The sequence below is a fragment of the Oncorhynchus clarkii genome, chromosome 2 (assembly GCF_045791955.1).
Source record: "Oncorhynchus clarkii lewisi isolate Uvic-CL-2024 chromosome 2, UVic_Ocla_1.0, whole genome shotgun sequence".
Lineage (NCBI taxonomy): Eukaryota > Metazoa > Chordata > Actinopteri > Salmoniformes > Salmonidae > Oncorhynchus > Oncorhynchus clarkii.
The window spans coordinates 70,060,482-70,077,331 of NC_092148.1; the positions used below are offsets into that span (position 1 = coordinate 70,060,482).

General features: G+C 41.8%; 1 protein-coding gene across 1 annotated transcript in view; it reads left to right on the forward strand.

Moving 5' to 3' along the window:
- The window catches only part of LOC139373057 (SH3 and multiple ankyrin repeat domains protein 3-like), a 380,732-nt gene that overhangs the window by 326,665 nt on the left and 37,217 nt on the right, over positions 1-16,850 (forward strand). The window contains exon 16 of the mRNA XM_071113096.1: positions 11,967-12,042. Coding sequence (XP_070969197.1) covers positions 11,967-12,042 — 76 coding nt within the window. The remainder of the gene's footprint in view (positions 1-11,966; positions 12,043-16,850) is intronic.

The following is a 16,850-nucleotide window of genomic DNA, read 5'->3' on the forward strand; positions in this document are numbered from 1 at the left end:
AGGAATAGGTGGCTGAACATTTTGAGCAGGAAAAGACCTCAAAGCTGCCCTGCTGCTTTATACGGGGGTGTTAGGGATATTAGTCCAGGTCAGAAAGCCCCCTCTGGCATAATTAGAGCAGAATATGGGGCACAATCAAACATTTAAGTTGCTGTCCATTACAGTTGCATTACTGTTCCAGCTAGCGGAACAGATTGTTTACAGTTATAGTAAATCCAATGTGGTTAGAGTTATAGGGAAGTGGATGTGATTGGTTAGAGCTATGTGAAGTAGATGTGATTAGTTCAGATCTATAGATTAATTTTGTTAGAGTACCTGGCCGTATACAGAATGTTGACAGATTAGTGTGCACAGTTTAGGATGTACCATTGTGGTTGCTGGATAGTGGGGGTAACTAGCTAGCGAGTGAGTGAGTGAGTGAGTAGGGCAGAGGGAGCAGTGGTGGTACAGTAGGAGTACAGTAGTTAGTGATGGACGTCTGGGAGCGCTGTGGGTAGTGGAGGGTAGTGTCATAGACAGGCAGTAGGAGTAGGAGTATGGCTCTCATCTAGACCTGGGTCAAATATTCAGATCAAATACTTTCAAATAATGCGGGTGTGCTTGAATTAGCTAGCTTGACAGGGTGGGCACAGTTTTAATTTTGGGGAATGGAAGATAGGGGCTGCAGGTAGCGTAGTGGTTAGAGCGTTGAGCCAGTAACTGAAAGGTTGATAGATCGAATCCCCAAGCTGACAAAGTAAACATCTGTCCTTCTGGCCCTGAACAAGACAGTTAACCCACTGTTCCTAGGCTGTCATTGTAAATAAGAATTTGTTCTTAACTGACTTTCCTGGTAAAATGAAAAAATAAAGGCACCTATGTCTCAACCAGTTGTGTACTATTAAAAACCGTTCTGTGTTTGTACTGGCAGTATATTTGTCAGCCTGAGTCTTTGCTTTGATCAAAGCACCTTATATCACCATGACTGCTCCCACATAAAATGCTTGCTGGGTTTAGATTCACATTCAGAAGCGCCCAGTTGCACTCTCTCTCTCTCTCCCTCTCTCTCTCTCTCTCTCTCTCTCTCTCTATATATATATATATATATATATACAGTGGGGCAAAAAAGTATTTAGTCAGCCACTTAAAAAGATGAGAGAGGCCTGTAATTTTCATCATAGGTACACTTCAACTATGACAGACAAAATGAGAAACAAAATCCAGAAAATCACATTGTAGGATTTTTAATGAATTTATTTGCAAATTATGGTGGAAAATAAGTATTTGGTCACCTACAAACAAGCAAGATTTCTGGCTCTCACAGGCCTGTAACTTCTTCTTTAAGAGGCTCCTCTGTCCTCCACTCGTTACCTGTATTAATGGCACCTGTTTGAACTTGTTATCAGTATAAAAGACACCTGTCCACAACCAAACTCCACTATGGCCAAGACCAAAGAGCTGTCAAAGGACACCAGAAACAAAATTGTAGACCTGCACCAGGCTGGGAAGACTGAATCTGCAATAGGTAAGCAGCTTGGTTTGAAGAAATCAACTGTGGGAGCAATTATTCGTAAATGAAAGACATACAAGACCACTGATAATCTCCCTCGATCTGGGGCTCCACGCAAAATCTCACCCCGTGGGGTCAAAATGATCACAAGAATGGTGAGCAAAAATCCCAGAACCACAAGGGGGGACCTAGTGAATGACCTGCAGAGAGCTGAGACCAAAGTAACAAAGCCTACCATCAGTAACACACTACGCCGCCAGGGACTCAAATCCTGCAGTGCCAGACGTGTCCCCCTGCTTAAGCCAGTACATGTCCAGGCCCGTCTGAAGTTTGCTAGAGAGCATTTGGATGATCCAGAAGAAGATTGGGAGAATGTCATATGGTCAGATGAAACCAAAATAGAACTTTTTGGTAAAAACTCAACTCGTCGTGTTTGGAGGACAAAGAATGCTGAGTTGCATCCAAAGAACACCATACCTACTGTGAAGCATGGGGGTGGAAACATCATGCTTTGGGGCTGTTTTTCTGCAAAGGGACCAGGACGACTGATCCGTGTAAAGGAAAGAATGAATGGGGCCATGTATCTTGGGATTTTGAGTGAAAACCTCCTTCCATCAACAAGGGCATTGAAGATGAAACGTGGCTGGGTCTTTCAGCATGATAATGATCCCAAACACACCGCCCGGGCAACGAAGGAGTGGCTTCGTAAGAAGCATTTCAAGGTCCTGGAGTGGCCTAGCCAGTCTCCAGATCTCAACCCAATAGAAAATCTTTGGAGGGAGTTGAAAGTCCGTGTTGCCCAGCAACAGCCCCAAAACATCACTGCTCTAGAGGAGATCTGCATGGAGGAATGGGCAAAAATACCAGCAACAGTGTGTGAAAACCTTGTGAAAACTTACAGAAAACGTTTGACCTCTGTCATTGCCAACAAAGAGTATATAACAAAGTATTGAGATAAACTTTTGTTATTGACCAAATACTTATTTTCCACCATAATTTGCAAATAAATTCATAAAAAATCATACAATGTGATTTTCTGGATTTTTTTTTCTCATTTTGTCTGTCATAGTTGAAGTGTACATATGATGACAATTACAGGCCTCTCTCATCTTTTTAAGTGGGAGAACTTGCACAATTGGTGGCTGACTAAATACTTTTTTGCCCCACTGTATATATATACTACCGTAAAAACGTTTGGGATCACTTAGGAAATGTCCTTGTTTTTGAAATAGAAGCACATTTTTTGTCCATTAAAATAACATCAAATTGATCAGAAATACAGTGATACAGATTTTTATTTTTTTTATTTTAAATCAGCTGTTTCTAGCTACAATAGTCATTTTCAACATCAACAATGTCTACACTGTATTTCTGATCAATTTGATGTTATTTTAACGTACAAAAAATGTGCTTTTCTTTCAAAAACAAGGACATTTCTAAGTGACCCCAAGCTTTTGAATGGTAGTGTATATATATATTTTAAAGGCTACCATGTGAGGACCCAGCCAGAAAGAATCTGTCTCTCCCTCTCCTTACAGTATGTCTCTCTTCATCTTTCTTTCACCCTCACTCTCTCTGGCAGTCTCCCCTTTTCCTCAAATGCTCTCTCTCTCTTTCTCTCTCTCTCTCTCTCTCTCTCGCTCTCTTGTTTTCTCTCTCTTTCTCCCTCTCTCTCTCTCTTTCTCTCTCTCTCTCTCTTTCTCTCTCTCTCTCTCTTTCTCCCTCTCTCTCTCTCTCCCTCTTTCTCTTTGTGTAATGACAGTCTTGGTGTAAAGCTGAGTCAAATGAGCTGACAACTTTGACTGGCTGAATGTGGACCAATTATATGTTTTCAGCTGTGAAATAACCTTCACATCACAGTGTTCAACCCTCCTCCATCTCTTCCATTACCGCTATCTCACCATCAATCTGCTGCACTCTTTATTTTCTACTTATTCACCTGTTATTACATTTTTTCTCTCGTCCAACTTCTCTGGTCCTCCATTTCTCTCCGTTTCCCTCTCTTTACATATATCTCTCCTCCTATTCTCTCTTCCTGAACTCCCAAACTTACAAACCACACTTTTCACATTTTTCCAAGTTGTTTCTTTTCACACAATCATTTTCAGTGATGGATACAGAAATAGCTGGGGGAATCACATGCTCCATCTGTTGTCAAAGTAACTGTACCAGACACACAACAAGACATAGACTACAACTGTACATGCATGTGTTTAAAATAACATATTTCCTGCTTTAGTTTTTTCCTTTGGTACATTGGCTTGGTATTGTGCTGTATCGTTTGTCCCCCGTGTCCCTTCCCTTACCCCTCCCCTCTGACCATCTCTAACTTCATCCTATTAAAGCCTAAATTATTCTAATTCTAAAATCAATGTTTCTTATTTTTTAAGTCAATTCTAAATACTAAAGGGACAGAGTGTGTTTCTTTTCTTTAAGGATAATATATCTCGCTCTCTTTTCTCTCTCTCTCTCCTCTGTATGGAAATGGGTCAGTCTTATGTGAGGCTGCTGTGAGTCTAAAACACATTAAAGACAGGAGCATTGTGAGACAAAGATAAAGCGAGAAAATTAAAGGGTGATTTTATCATGTTCTCATTACAGTGTGTGTCTTTGAAGACTGTCTGAAGTAGAGGTTTAGGTTCCCCTTTATCCATGACCCACTTATACAGGACCATGTCCATGCTGCTTATAGGGACCCTACTGAGTGTACTGTCCCCACTCCTTAAGGGACCTATGTTGTGAGTAGGGGGTAGTAGTGTGAACTGGGCCTGGAGTAAGGAGTGTGTGTGTGTGTGTGTGTGTGTGTGTGTGTGTGTGTGTGTGTGTGTGTGTGTGTGTGTGTGTGTGTGTGTGTGTGTGTGTGTGCGCGCGCGCTGGGTTAGGTCAGGTGTGTGCCAGAGGTGAGTGTGTTAAAGCAGGTATAGTTTAGCTGGGCTTGTTGTGTGAGCTGGAGGTCAGGAAGGTGATTCAGCCAGCTGGCCATGTTATTGGCTTACAGCTGGAGAGAGTGGAGGCAGGTAATGCATGGCCAACAGAGAAACACACAGGTGAGGTTGTAGGGGTACGCACGTGTGTGTTAATTGAGGTGAAGCGCCTTGCGTCCTTCAAAGGACAGAACAGCTCTTGCATCCTGCCAAGAGAGAAGCAGTACTACGTGGGCACACACACACACACACACACACACACACACACACACACACTCCACCATACGTGTTAGTAAGTGTACAGTTCAAGTTGAGGAGCTCATTTGAATATCCTGTTTTTTTCAGCTATTGGCTTAGCTTTGACAGAAAACTGAATATTAATAATGCATGTATTTAATATGCTGACCGTTTTTGTTTAAAGTGTTTTTATTGCCATCTGCCTTGCCAGACACAGATGCACATGTCTTAAACCCTCTACAGTCTAAGCCCTGTCTAAGCCGGGAGGGGGGTGGGTTCTACTAAGTTATATGGAATAGTTAGTTATAAAAGGTCATACCAAGGATCATTTAGCAATTTGATTTGGAATTTTAAGACCCCTTGAAGAATATAAAAAAACAACAAAAACATTTTTGATGAAAAATGTATTTTGGCCTTAATGCTATTAGCCAATAGAAACGCACTGAATAACAGATTCACTACATGGAACAACAGATAGTCCACAAACAATCTAAAGGAAGTTTGTTCTGAAGTGTCTGTCTAATACCTGAGCAATATAAGACTATCATGTTTGGGAGAAGCTCACCTTTCCACAGAAGTGTCATATTAGTGTGTAGCCCAAACTGTTCAGACGCTACAGACGTTCAGACACTACAGACGTGAGAAGACCAATTTTCAGGATGTCTCCTGGTCTGATAAACATCACTCTAGCTCTGCCACGTTTCGCTGCAGATCAGGAAGTGTGACACTGGTTGATGCGGTGGATTGAAATGCATCCAATAAAAAACGGACAGATTTGTATGTTTTCTTATGCTAATTAGATTGCCGCGTAAATCGACTCTACCTTATGTCTGAACACCACCACCTTCATTGAAATCCCTCTTTACTTCAGGCCCTTTATAGAGCCACTTCTTACTGAAGTCTGAGCGGTTGTTTTGGGTCCTGTACTGGGCCCGTTGAGTTTGGGGGATGAAAATAAAATGTCATCAGAAAATAGAAAGTGACATATCATTGGAAAGATACAGGCCTTGTCTAACTCAAATGTTACTGCTGTCAGTGTCATAAGAATCCCCCCCCCCCCCCACACACACATAAATCATGCACTATGGTCATATTTATAGAGTATGCAATGTAGGTCAAGACACCAAAAGTGCAAACATTTAGTATGCAGGGAAAGTTTACAACCTAATGGTTTTTGTAGAGCAATGTATTTCCTTCTCCATTGACATTACCTTGTGTCACATCTGCTCCTGCAACGCCCTCTACTGCTCATCCTATGTCTCCTTGACCTGCGGCCTCCCCCAGTACTCTCTCCCTCTACTGCTCATCCTGTGTCTCCTTGACCTGCGGCCTCCCCCAGTACTCTCTCCCTCTACTGCTCATCCTGTGTCTCCTTGACCTGCGGCCTCCCCCAGTACTCTCTCCCTCTACTGCTCATCCTGTGTCTCCTTGACCTGCGGCCATCCCCAGTACTCTCTCCCTCTACTGCTCATCCTGTGTCTCCTTGACCTGCGGCCTCCCCCAGTACTCTCTCCCTCTACTGCTCATCCTGTGTCTCCTTGACCTGCAGCCATCCCCAGTACTCTCTCCCTCTACTGCTCATCCTGTGTCTCCTTGACCTGCGGCCATCCCCTGTACTCTCTCCCTCTACTGCTCATCCTGTGTCTCCTTGACCTGCGGCCATCCCCTGTACTCTCTCCCTCTACTGCTCATCCTGTGTCTCCTTGACCTGCGGCCTCCCCCAGTACTCTCTGCTCAGTCAGTCTATGTTTCTAGCTGTTTGTTACTATTCAGATCCTGTTATCGTGTTGTGCCTGTTTTCCTTGCCTGACGCTGTTGTCCTCTCTGCTACAGTTCTGCCCGCTCTGATTCTGGTCCCTGTCTCCAGTCCCACGTCTCGTCATCCCCACTCTACTGCTCCCTTGGATTCCTTCCCAGACCTGCTTACCCTGTCTCAACCCCTCTCGCTCCAGCCTCAGCCTCCGCACCTGGTTTCCAGCAACACGGCCGAGCTTCCCCTGACCTGCCCTCCATCTCCCCCTTGTGTTTCAATAAATACCTTGGTTACTTTATCCCAGACTCCTCGTCTGAGTCTGCTCGTGGTTTCCCCTGTTCCACTCCGCGTAACACCTTGTATGCATCCTCCACGTGCACCGTTGGGCTAGCTCATCATTTACAATAGTAAAAGTGAATGGGAAAATCATTTTGAAGTGTTCTCACCTGTCTGTGTCTGTCTTACAAAAAAACAATTACTCCATAACTTGAAAGCCCTGAATACTAAGGTCATTTTAAGGCTTGAAAATCCGTTCAGCCATTTTGGCACAGTGACTTGCTACCCAAACCAGAGAGCAGCTGCTTTCATATGTATATCATTCCCTGAAGTTAAGGCACGGAGCACAAGCCCTGTGCTTTTAAAATGGTGTGTTCCTAGCACATGTTTACAGTGCCACAATTAGGTAAAAGATCATACTTTTTTTGTTTTTATTCTTTTGGAAGAGTAATTGGTGACATTTCATTTTAAACCTACCCTTTCAAATATATTATATCCCAACATGGGGACAATGCCATGGCATTGTTCTGATAGATTGGCAAACCCTGCCAACAACATTGCGTATAAATACAGGTAATCTGAGTTCAATGACCTGTTAAAATCTCTACGGGATTGGTGGGTCCCCTGCGGAACGGTTGAGCTAATGTAGGCTAATGTGATTAGCATGAGGTTGTAAGTAATAAGAAAATTTCCCAGGACATAGATATATCTGATATTTGCAGAAAGCTTAAATTCGTGTTAATCTAACTGCACTGTCCAAAATCTACAGTAGATATTACAGTGGAAGAATACCATGCTATTGTTTGAGGAGAGTGCACAGTTATGAACTTGAAAATGTATTAATAAACCATTTAGACACATTTAGGCAGTCTTGATACAACATTTCAAATAGAAATGTGATGGTTCATTGGATCAGTCTAAAACTTTGCGCATTCACTGCTGACATCTAGTGGCCAAAATCTAAATTGCTCCTGGTCTGGAATAATATATTATGGCCTTTCTCTTGCATTTCAAAGATGATGGTACAATTATTTATTTTTTTAAACACATTTTTTTTTCTTTGTATTATCTTTTACCAGATCTAATGTGTTATATTCTCCTACATTAATTCAACATTTATACAAACATCAAAGTGTTTCCTTTCACATGGTATCAAGAAAATGCATATCCTTGCTTCAGATCCTGAGCTACAGGCAGTTAGATTTGGGTATGTCATTTTAGGTGAGAATTGAAAAAAAGGGGCGGATCCTTAAAAGGACACTGATCCCCCCCTCCTACCGAGGGTAGTATACAATATTATGCATTGCTTAGAAAATATCAGCAGAGGGGTCAGAGTTGAACAGCTTAATGGCCTGTATTTACAGTGCCTTGCGAAAGTATTCGGCCCCCTTGAACTTTGCGACCTTTTGCCACATTTCAGGCTTCAAACATAAAGATATAAAACTGTATTTTTTTGTGAAGAATCAATAACAAGTGGGACACAATCATGAAGTGGAACGACATTTATTGGATATTTCAAATTTTTTTAACAAATCAAAAACTGAAAAATTGAGCGTGCAAAATTATTCAGCCCTTTTACTTTCAGTGCAGCAAACTCTCTCCAGAAGTTCAGTGAGGATCTCTGAATGATCCAATGTTGACCTAAATGACTAATGATGATAAATACAATCCACCTGTGTGTAATCAAGTCTCCGTATAAATGCACCTGCACTGTGATAGTCTCAGAGGTCCGTCAAAGCGCAGAGAGCATCATGAAGAACAAGGAACACACCAGGCAGGTCCGAGATACTGTTGTGAAGAAGTTTAAAGCCGGATTTGGATACAAAAAGATTTCCCAAGCTTTAAATATCCCAAGGAGCACTGTGCAAGCGATAATATTGAAATGGAAGGAGTATCAGACCACTGCAAATCTACCAAGACCTGGCCGTCCCTCTAAACTTTCAGCTCATACAAGGAGAAGACTGATCAGAGATGCAGCCAAGAGGCCCATGATCACTCTGGATGAACTGCAGAGATCTACAGCTGAGGTGGGAGACTCTGTCCATAGGACAACAATCAGTCGTATATTGCACAAATCTGGCCTTTATGGAAGAGTGGCAAGAAGAAAGCCATTTCTTAAAGATATCCATAAAAAGTGTTGTTTAAAGTTTGCCACAAGCCACCTGGGAGACACACCAAACATGTGGAAGAAGGTGCTCTGGTCAGATGAAACCAAAATTGAACTTTTGGCAACAATGCAAAACATTATGTTTGGCGTAAAAGCAACACAGCTGAACACACCATCCCCACTGTCAAACATGGTGGTGGCAGCATCATGGTTTGGGCCTGCTTTTCTTCAGCATGGACAGGGAAGATGGTTAAAATTGATGGGAAGATGGATGGAGCCAAATACAGGACCATTCTGGAAGAAAACCTGATGGAGTCTGCAAAAGACCTGAGACTGGGACGGAGATTTGTCTTCCAACAAGACAATGATCCAAAACATAAAGCAAAATCTACAATGGAATGGTTCAAAAATAAACATATCCAGGTGTTAGAATGGCCAAGTCAAAGTCCAGACCTGAATCCAATCGAGAATCTGTGGAAAGAACTGAAAACTGCTGTTCACAAATGCTCTCCATCCAACCTCACTGAGCTCGAGCTGTTTTGCAAGGAGGAATGGGAAAAAATGTCAGTCTCTCGATGTGCAAAACTGATAGAGACATACCCCAAGCAACTTACAGCTGTAATCGCAGCAAAAGGTGGCGCTACAAAGTATTAACTTAAGGGGGCTGAATAATTTTGCACGCCCAATTTTTCAGTTTTTGATTTGTTAAAAAAGTTTGAAATATCCAATAAATGTCGTTCCACTTCATGATTGTGTCCCACTTGTTGTTGATTCTTCACAAAAAAATACAGTTTTATATCTTTATGTTTGAAGCCTGAAATGTGGCAAAAGGTTGCAAAGTTCAAGGGGGCCGAATACTTTCGCAAGGCACTGTATATGCACTGTTGTTGGCAGAGTGTGCTAATCTATCTGAACAATGCCATGGCTTCAAGCCAATCTATCTTTATGTGTGTGTGCGTGTGCGTGCGTGTGTGTGTGTGTGTGTGTGTGTGTGTGTGTGCGTGTGTGTGTGTGCGTGTGTGTGTGTGCGTGTGTGTGCGTGCGTGTGCATGTGCGTGTGTGAATAAAGCATCTGCTTCAAATCTCCTCCCAGATTCTGAATCTCTAAAACAGATTGGGAGATGTTCCCGGTGCTTCTCAGTCCATCTGGTGTCTTTGTGTCCGTCTGCACAGGAGAACCGACAGACACTTTGTCCTCATCTATTAATGTTCCTATACTAGAGCCAGGTTGTCACCATAATGTCACCATTTCACATCAGTTTGATGCTCTACTTTAAGTGAATGAAAGATATGCTACACGTGCAATGTACAGTACCAGTCAAAAGTTTGGACACACCTACTCATTCAAGAGTGTTTCTTAATTGTTTCTATTTTCTAAATTGTAGAATAATAGTGAAGACATCAAAACTGGAATCATGCATTAACCAAAAATGTGTTTAACAAATCCAAATATATTTTATATTTCAGATTCTTCAAAGTAGCACACTCTTAGCTGTTATTGTCATAATATGGACTTTTACCAAATAGGGCTATGTTCTTTATACCACCTCTATCTTGTCACAACACAGCTGATTGGCTCAAAAGCATTAAGATGGAAGTAAATTCCACAAATTAACTTTTGACATGGAACACCTGTTAATTGAAATGCATTCCAGGTGACTACCTCATGAAGCTGGTTAAGAGAATGCCAAGTGTGTACAAAGCTGTCATCAAGGCAGAGGGTGGCTACTTTGAAGAATCTCAAGTATTAAATGTATTTTGATTTATTTGTTTAACACTTTTTTGGTGTGTTATTTCAGATTTTTGATGTCATTATTATTCTACACTGTAGAAAATAGTAAAAATAAAGAAAAACCCTTGAATGAGTAGGTGTGTACAAACTTTGAATGGTACTGTGTATGTCTTTGTCTTTGTATCTCTCTCTCTCTCTCTCTCTCTCTCTCTCTCTCTCTCTCTATCTCTGCTGTGTGTGTGTGCGTGTGTGTGTGTGTGTGTGTGTGTGTGTGTGTGTGTGTGTGTGTGTGTGTGTGTGTGTGTGTGTGTGTGTGTGTGTGTGTGTGTGTGAGTGCGTGCGTGCGTGTGTGTGTGTGTGTGCCTGTGTGTGTGTGTGTGCCTGTGTGTGTGTGAAGTATAAAGGGAAGCAGTACTCCGCTGATGTGCTGACTCATCTTTGACCTTCTCCCCCAAATATAACTAAAACCTCCCCTCTCCCCTTAACCCACATCACACTGTCAATATATGATCTTAGGGAAGGGGAAGGAAGTGTGTGTGTGTGTGGGGGCTAAATCATCCTCGGCTTCTTTGTGTGTGTGTGAGGGCAGGCGTGCACATCCGTGTGAGTTTTTGGAGTGGAGGGGAATGGGGGAAGTCTATGCATTTTTAATGAGAGTAAGGCTAGTGGGCCTGTAACCATTAACACCTTAGACAGAGACACCACTATTAGCGAGAGAAAAGGAGAGAGGGGTAGAGATGGGGGGTGGAGGGAGGGGGATAAAGAGATGGGGAGATTTATGGAGAGTGAATGACACACAAGGTTTGAAAGGGGGACAGAATGATGGAGAGAGGGGCATAAAGTGGAATTGGGAGAAGAGGATGACAAGAGGGGAAATGGAGAGGTGGGTGGAGGAAGGGTCAAGGGAGGATAGAGAGAGTGATTGTGAGGAGTGTAGGTGATGGAGCAAGCAGTGGAGACAGAGAGAGAGGGGGGGGGGGGGGGGGGGGGGGGGTTGATTGTTCTTCCGGTGCTTTGGTGTTGAGAAACTCTGGAATACTCTTGTATTGGACAAAGCTGGCAGCTGTCACTCACTCAAACTGACAGACAGACAGGGTGGAGTGAATGTCAAGAAACAAATATCATCCACTCAACAGAGTAACACACACACACACACACACCACAAAATATAAGGAGTGCATAGCACTGGGATTGAACATGTGACACTTGGAGCCAGAGCATGCACATCCGTCGTTCTTTTCCACAACGCCCTAGCAAAACCCAAGCCTACTTGATGGTAATAGCCCTCATCATTTCCTCTAGTGGCCTGTTTTGAAGTCGTCTCCTGATGTCCTTCTTACCTGGACGGACGTCGGATTTCGCGATTTTTAGCAACCTGGCTGGACAGGGACCTAAGGAGACCACCAACACACAAACACACGCTGACAGTGTATTGCTTTGTTTTACAGAGACAAGAGAGGACCGCACCAAGAGACTGTTCAGACACTACACTGTGGGATCTTATGACAACGTCACCTCATACAGGTAAGACGCATGCACACACACATACTTACACACACACACACACACACACACACACACACACACACACACACACACACACACACACACACACACACATACTTACACACACACATACATACACACACATACTTACACACACACACTCACACACACACACACACACACACACATACACACACATACTTACACACACATACATGCACACACATACTTACACACACATACTTACACACACACACACATACATACACACACATACTTACACACACATACTTACACACACACACACACACATACATAGACACACATACTTACATGCATACATACATACACACACATACTTACACACACATACTTACACACACAAATACATACATACATACACACACATACTTACACACACACATACATACATACACACACATACTTACATACACACACATACTTACACACACACATACATACATACACACACATACTTATACACACACATACATACATACATACACACACATACTTACACACACACATACATACATACACACACACATACATTCACATACTTACACATACTTACACACACACACACACACACACACACACACACACACACACACACACACACACACACACACACACACACGCATACACACACACACACACACACACACACACACACACATACATACACACATACTTACACATCATGGGACTACGCAGCTGTCATACCACTCAGGCGTTCTGTCTCCTAGAAAGGAATGTACTTTGTTTGGAAAAGTGCAAATCAATCCCAGAACAACAGCAAAAGACCTTGTGAAGATGCTGGAAGAAACAGGTACAAAAGTATATATATCCACATTATAACGAGTCCTATATCGACATAACCTGAAAGGCCGCTCAGCGAGGAAGAAGCCACTGCTCCAAAAACTGCCATAAAAGAGCCAGACTACGGTTTGCAACTGCACATGGGGACAAAGATCATACTTTTTGGAGAAATGTCCTCTGGTCTGATGAAACAAAAATAGAACTGTTTAGCCATAATGACCATCCTTATGTTTGGAGGAAATAGGGGTAGGCTTGCAAGCCGAAGAACACCATCCAAACCGTGAAGCATGAGGGTGGCAGCATCATGTTGTGGGGGTGCTTTACTGCCGGAGGGACTGGTGCACTTCACAAAATAGATGGCATCATAAGGGAGGAAAAGTATGTGGATATATTGAAGCAACATCTCATCAGTCAGGAAGTTAAAGCTTGGTCGCATATAGGTCTTCCAAATGGACAAGGACCCCAAGCATACTTCCAAAGTTGCGGCAAAATGGCTTAAAGGCAACAAAGGCAAGGTATTGGAGTGGCCATCACAAAGCCCTGACCTCAATCCTATAGAAAATTTGTGGGCAGAACTGAAAAAGCGTGTGTGAGCAACGAGGCCTACAAATCTGACTCAGTTACACCAGTTCTGTCAGGAGGAATGGGACAAAATTCAACCAATTTATTGTGGGAAGCTTGTGGAAGGCTACCCGAAACGTTTGACCCAAGTTAAACAATTTAAAGGCAATGCTACCAAATACTAATTGAGTGTATGTAATCTTCTGACCCACTGGGAGTGTGCTGAAAGAAATAAAAGCTGAAATAAATTATTCTCTCTAGTATTATTCTGACATTTCACATTCTTAAAATAAAGTGGTAATCCTAACTGACCTAAAACAGGGAATTTTTACTAGGATTAAATGTCAGGAATTGTGAAAATCTGAGTTAAATGTATTTGGCTGAGGTGTATGTAAACTTCCGACTTCAACTGTATTTGGCCCTGTATTTTGGCACTGTGCTATCCAGCATTTTGGATTTGAGAAAGTTGCAGATGCACAAAGACCATGCCCTAGAACATGCTAACCTCTCACCATTACCAATAACAGGGAAGGTTAGCATTTTGTGGGGGTATGATATACAGTATACTCTTCTGTAACGATTCAGTCATGATTAGCCATAATCATGATAGCATCCACATTAATGAAGAAGTGGACAGAAACATATTATATTATTATTTACAATAAACGTTTCTCCAAAATGACACAATACATAATTGACCATTGATTTCTATTGGGCACAACATAATCCGAAACACAACCAAAACACAATACAAATGCATCCAATTAGTTTGTAGTCACCCGCTTGATGTAGTCATTGCATGCTAGGAATATTGGATCAAATACTAAACGGTTTACTAAATGTAATACACTATAAGTGAATTTGTACAAATATTTATGACTCCTTCAAATGGGGGGGGGTTACTAAAAACATAGTGCTTTAATTTCTGAACAGTAAAACAGATATGTATGAAAATACCCTCAAATAATTGGTGACATTCTGTACTGTCACCTCATATGAAAAACTTGATGTCATATCCAAAATGCTAGAGTATAGAGCCAAATGAAAGGTTTTTGCTTCACTGTCCAAATAAATACTTAGGGGAGTGTAAATGAGAGTTATGTGATGCTGTTGCTGTCTAGTGGTGGGACAGGGTCAGTGCATTCTGCTTGCGTTATACAAAACTAAGTTCCCATTACCAAAACATGTGTGTGTTTGTGCACGTGTTTGAGTTTGTCTCTCCCTCTCTTCCTTGTCCGTCTCTCTCTGAAATGTATTTTATAGGACGTCTGTAATAAAGGAGCGTATGAGTGCTAGTTCTCGTGTAAATCATATGTGCAGGCTGAGAGAGAGGACAGTAGAAGAGGAGCTGCTATAGGACTGTGTCATGATGTAAATTCACTGTAAATGTCAGAGTCAGCTTGTCAGGAGAGAGGCGCTTGGTATCAGAGCATTGCTGGGGAGAGAGAGAGAGCAGTTCTCCACCGCTTTAACAATGGGTACATAGTGAGTCATGAAGATTATGTGAGAGCTACAGCAGCTGAATAGGAGAGAATGTCAAAGCTCTTGCATGGAAGTCTATGGAATGGAGTTGTATGTGAATGGAAGTCTATGGAATGGAATTGTATGTGAATGGAAGTCTATGGAATGGAGTTGTATGTGAATGGAAGTCTGGAATGGAATTGTATGTGAATGGAAGTCTATGAAATGGAGTTGTATGTGAATGGAAGTCTATGGAATGGAGTTGTATGTGAATGGAAGTCTGGAATGGAATTGTATGTGAATGGAAGTCTATGGAATGGAGTTGTATGTGACTGGAAGTCTATGGAATGGAGTTGTATGTGAATGGAAGTCTATGGAATGGAGTTGTATGTGAATGGAAGTCTATGGAATGGAGTTGTATGTGAATGGAAGTCTGGAATGGAATTGTATGTGAATGGAAGTCTGGAATGGAATTGTATGTGAATGGAAGTCTGGAATGGAGTTGTATGTGAATGGAAGTCTATGGAATGGAGTTGTATGTGAATGGAAGTCTATGGAATGGAGTTGTATGTGAATGGAAGTCTATGGAATGGAGTTGTATGTGAATGGAAGTCTATGGAATGGAGTTGTATGTGAATGGAAGTCTATGGAATGGAGTTGTATGTGAATGGAAGTCTGGAATGGAATTGTATGTGAATGGAAGTCTGGAATGGAATTGTATGTGAATGGAAGTCTGGAATGGAGTTGTATGTGAATGGAAGTCTATGGAATGGAGTTGTATGTGAATGGAAGTCTATGGAATGGAATTGTATGTGAATGGAAGTCTATGGAATGGAGTTGTATGTGAATGGAAGTCTGGAATGGAGTTGTATGTGAATGGAAGTCTATGGAATGGAGTTGAATGTGAATGGAAGTCTATGGAATGGAGTTGTATGTGAATGGAAGTCTATGGAATGGAGTTGTATGTGAATGGAAGTCTATGGAATGGAGTTGTATGTGAATGGAAGTCTGGAATGGAATTGTATGTGAATGGAAGTCTGGAATGGAATTGTATGTGAATGGAAGTCTATGGAATGGAGTTGTATGTGAATGGAAGTCTGTGGAATGGAGTTGTATGTGAATGGAAGTCTGGAATGGAGTTGTATGTGAATGGAAGTCTGTGGAATGGAGTTGTATGTGAATGGAAGTCTGTGGAATGGAGTTGTATGTGAATGGAAGTCTATGAAATGGAGTTGTATGTGAATGGAAGTCTGTGGAATGGAGTTGTATGTGAATGGAAGTCTGGAATGGAGTTGTATGTGAATGGAAGTCTGGAATGGAGTTGTATGTGAATGGAAGTCTGGAATGGAATTGTATGTGAATGGAAGTCTGGAATGGAGTTGTATGTGAATGGAAGTCTATGGAATGGAGTTGTATGTGAATGGAAGTCTATGGAATGGAGTTGTATGTGAATGGAAGTCTATGGAATGGAGTTGTATGTGAATGGAAGTCTATGGAATGGAGTTGTATGTGAATGGAAGTCTATGGAATGGAATTGTATGTGAATGGAAGTCTATGGAATGGAGTTGTATGTGAATGGAAGTCTGGAATGGAGTTGTATGTGAATGGAAGTCTATGGAATGGAGTTGTATGTGAATGGAAGTCTATGGAATGGAGTTGTATGTGAATGGAAGTCTATGAAATGGAGTTGTATGTGAATGGAAGTCTATAGAATGGAGTTGTATGTGAATGGAAGTCTGGAATGGAATTGTATGTGAATGGAAGTCTATGAAATGGAGTTGTATGTGAATGGAAGTCTATGAAATGGAGTTGTATGTGAATGGAAGTCTATGGAATGGAGTTGTATGTGAATGGAAGTCTATGGAATGGAGTTGTATGTGAATGGAAGTCTGGAATGGAGTTGTATGTGAATGGAAGTCTATGAAATGGAGTTGTATGTGAATGGAAGTCTATGGAATGGA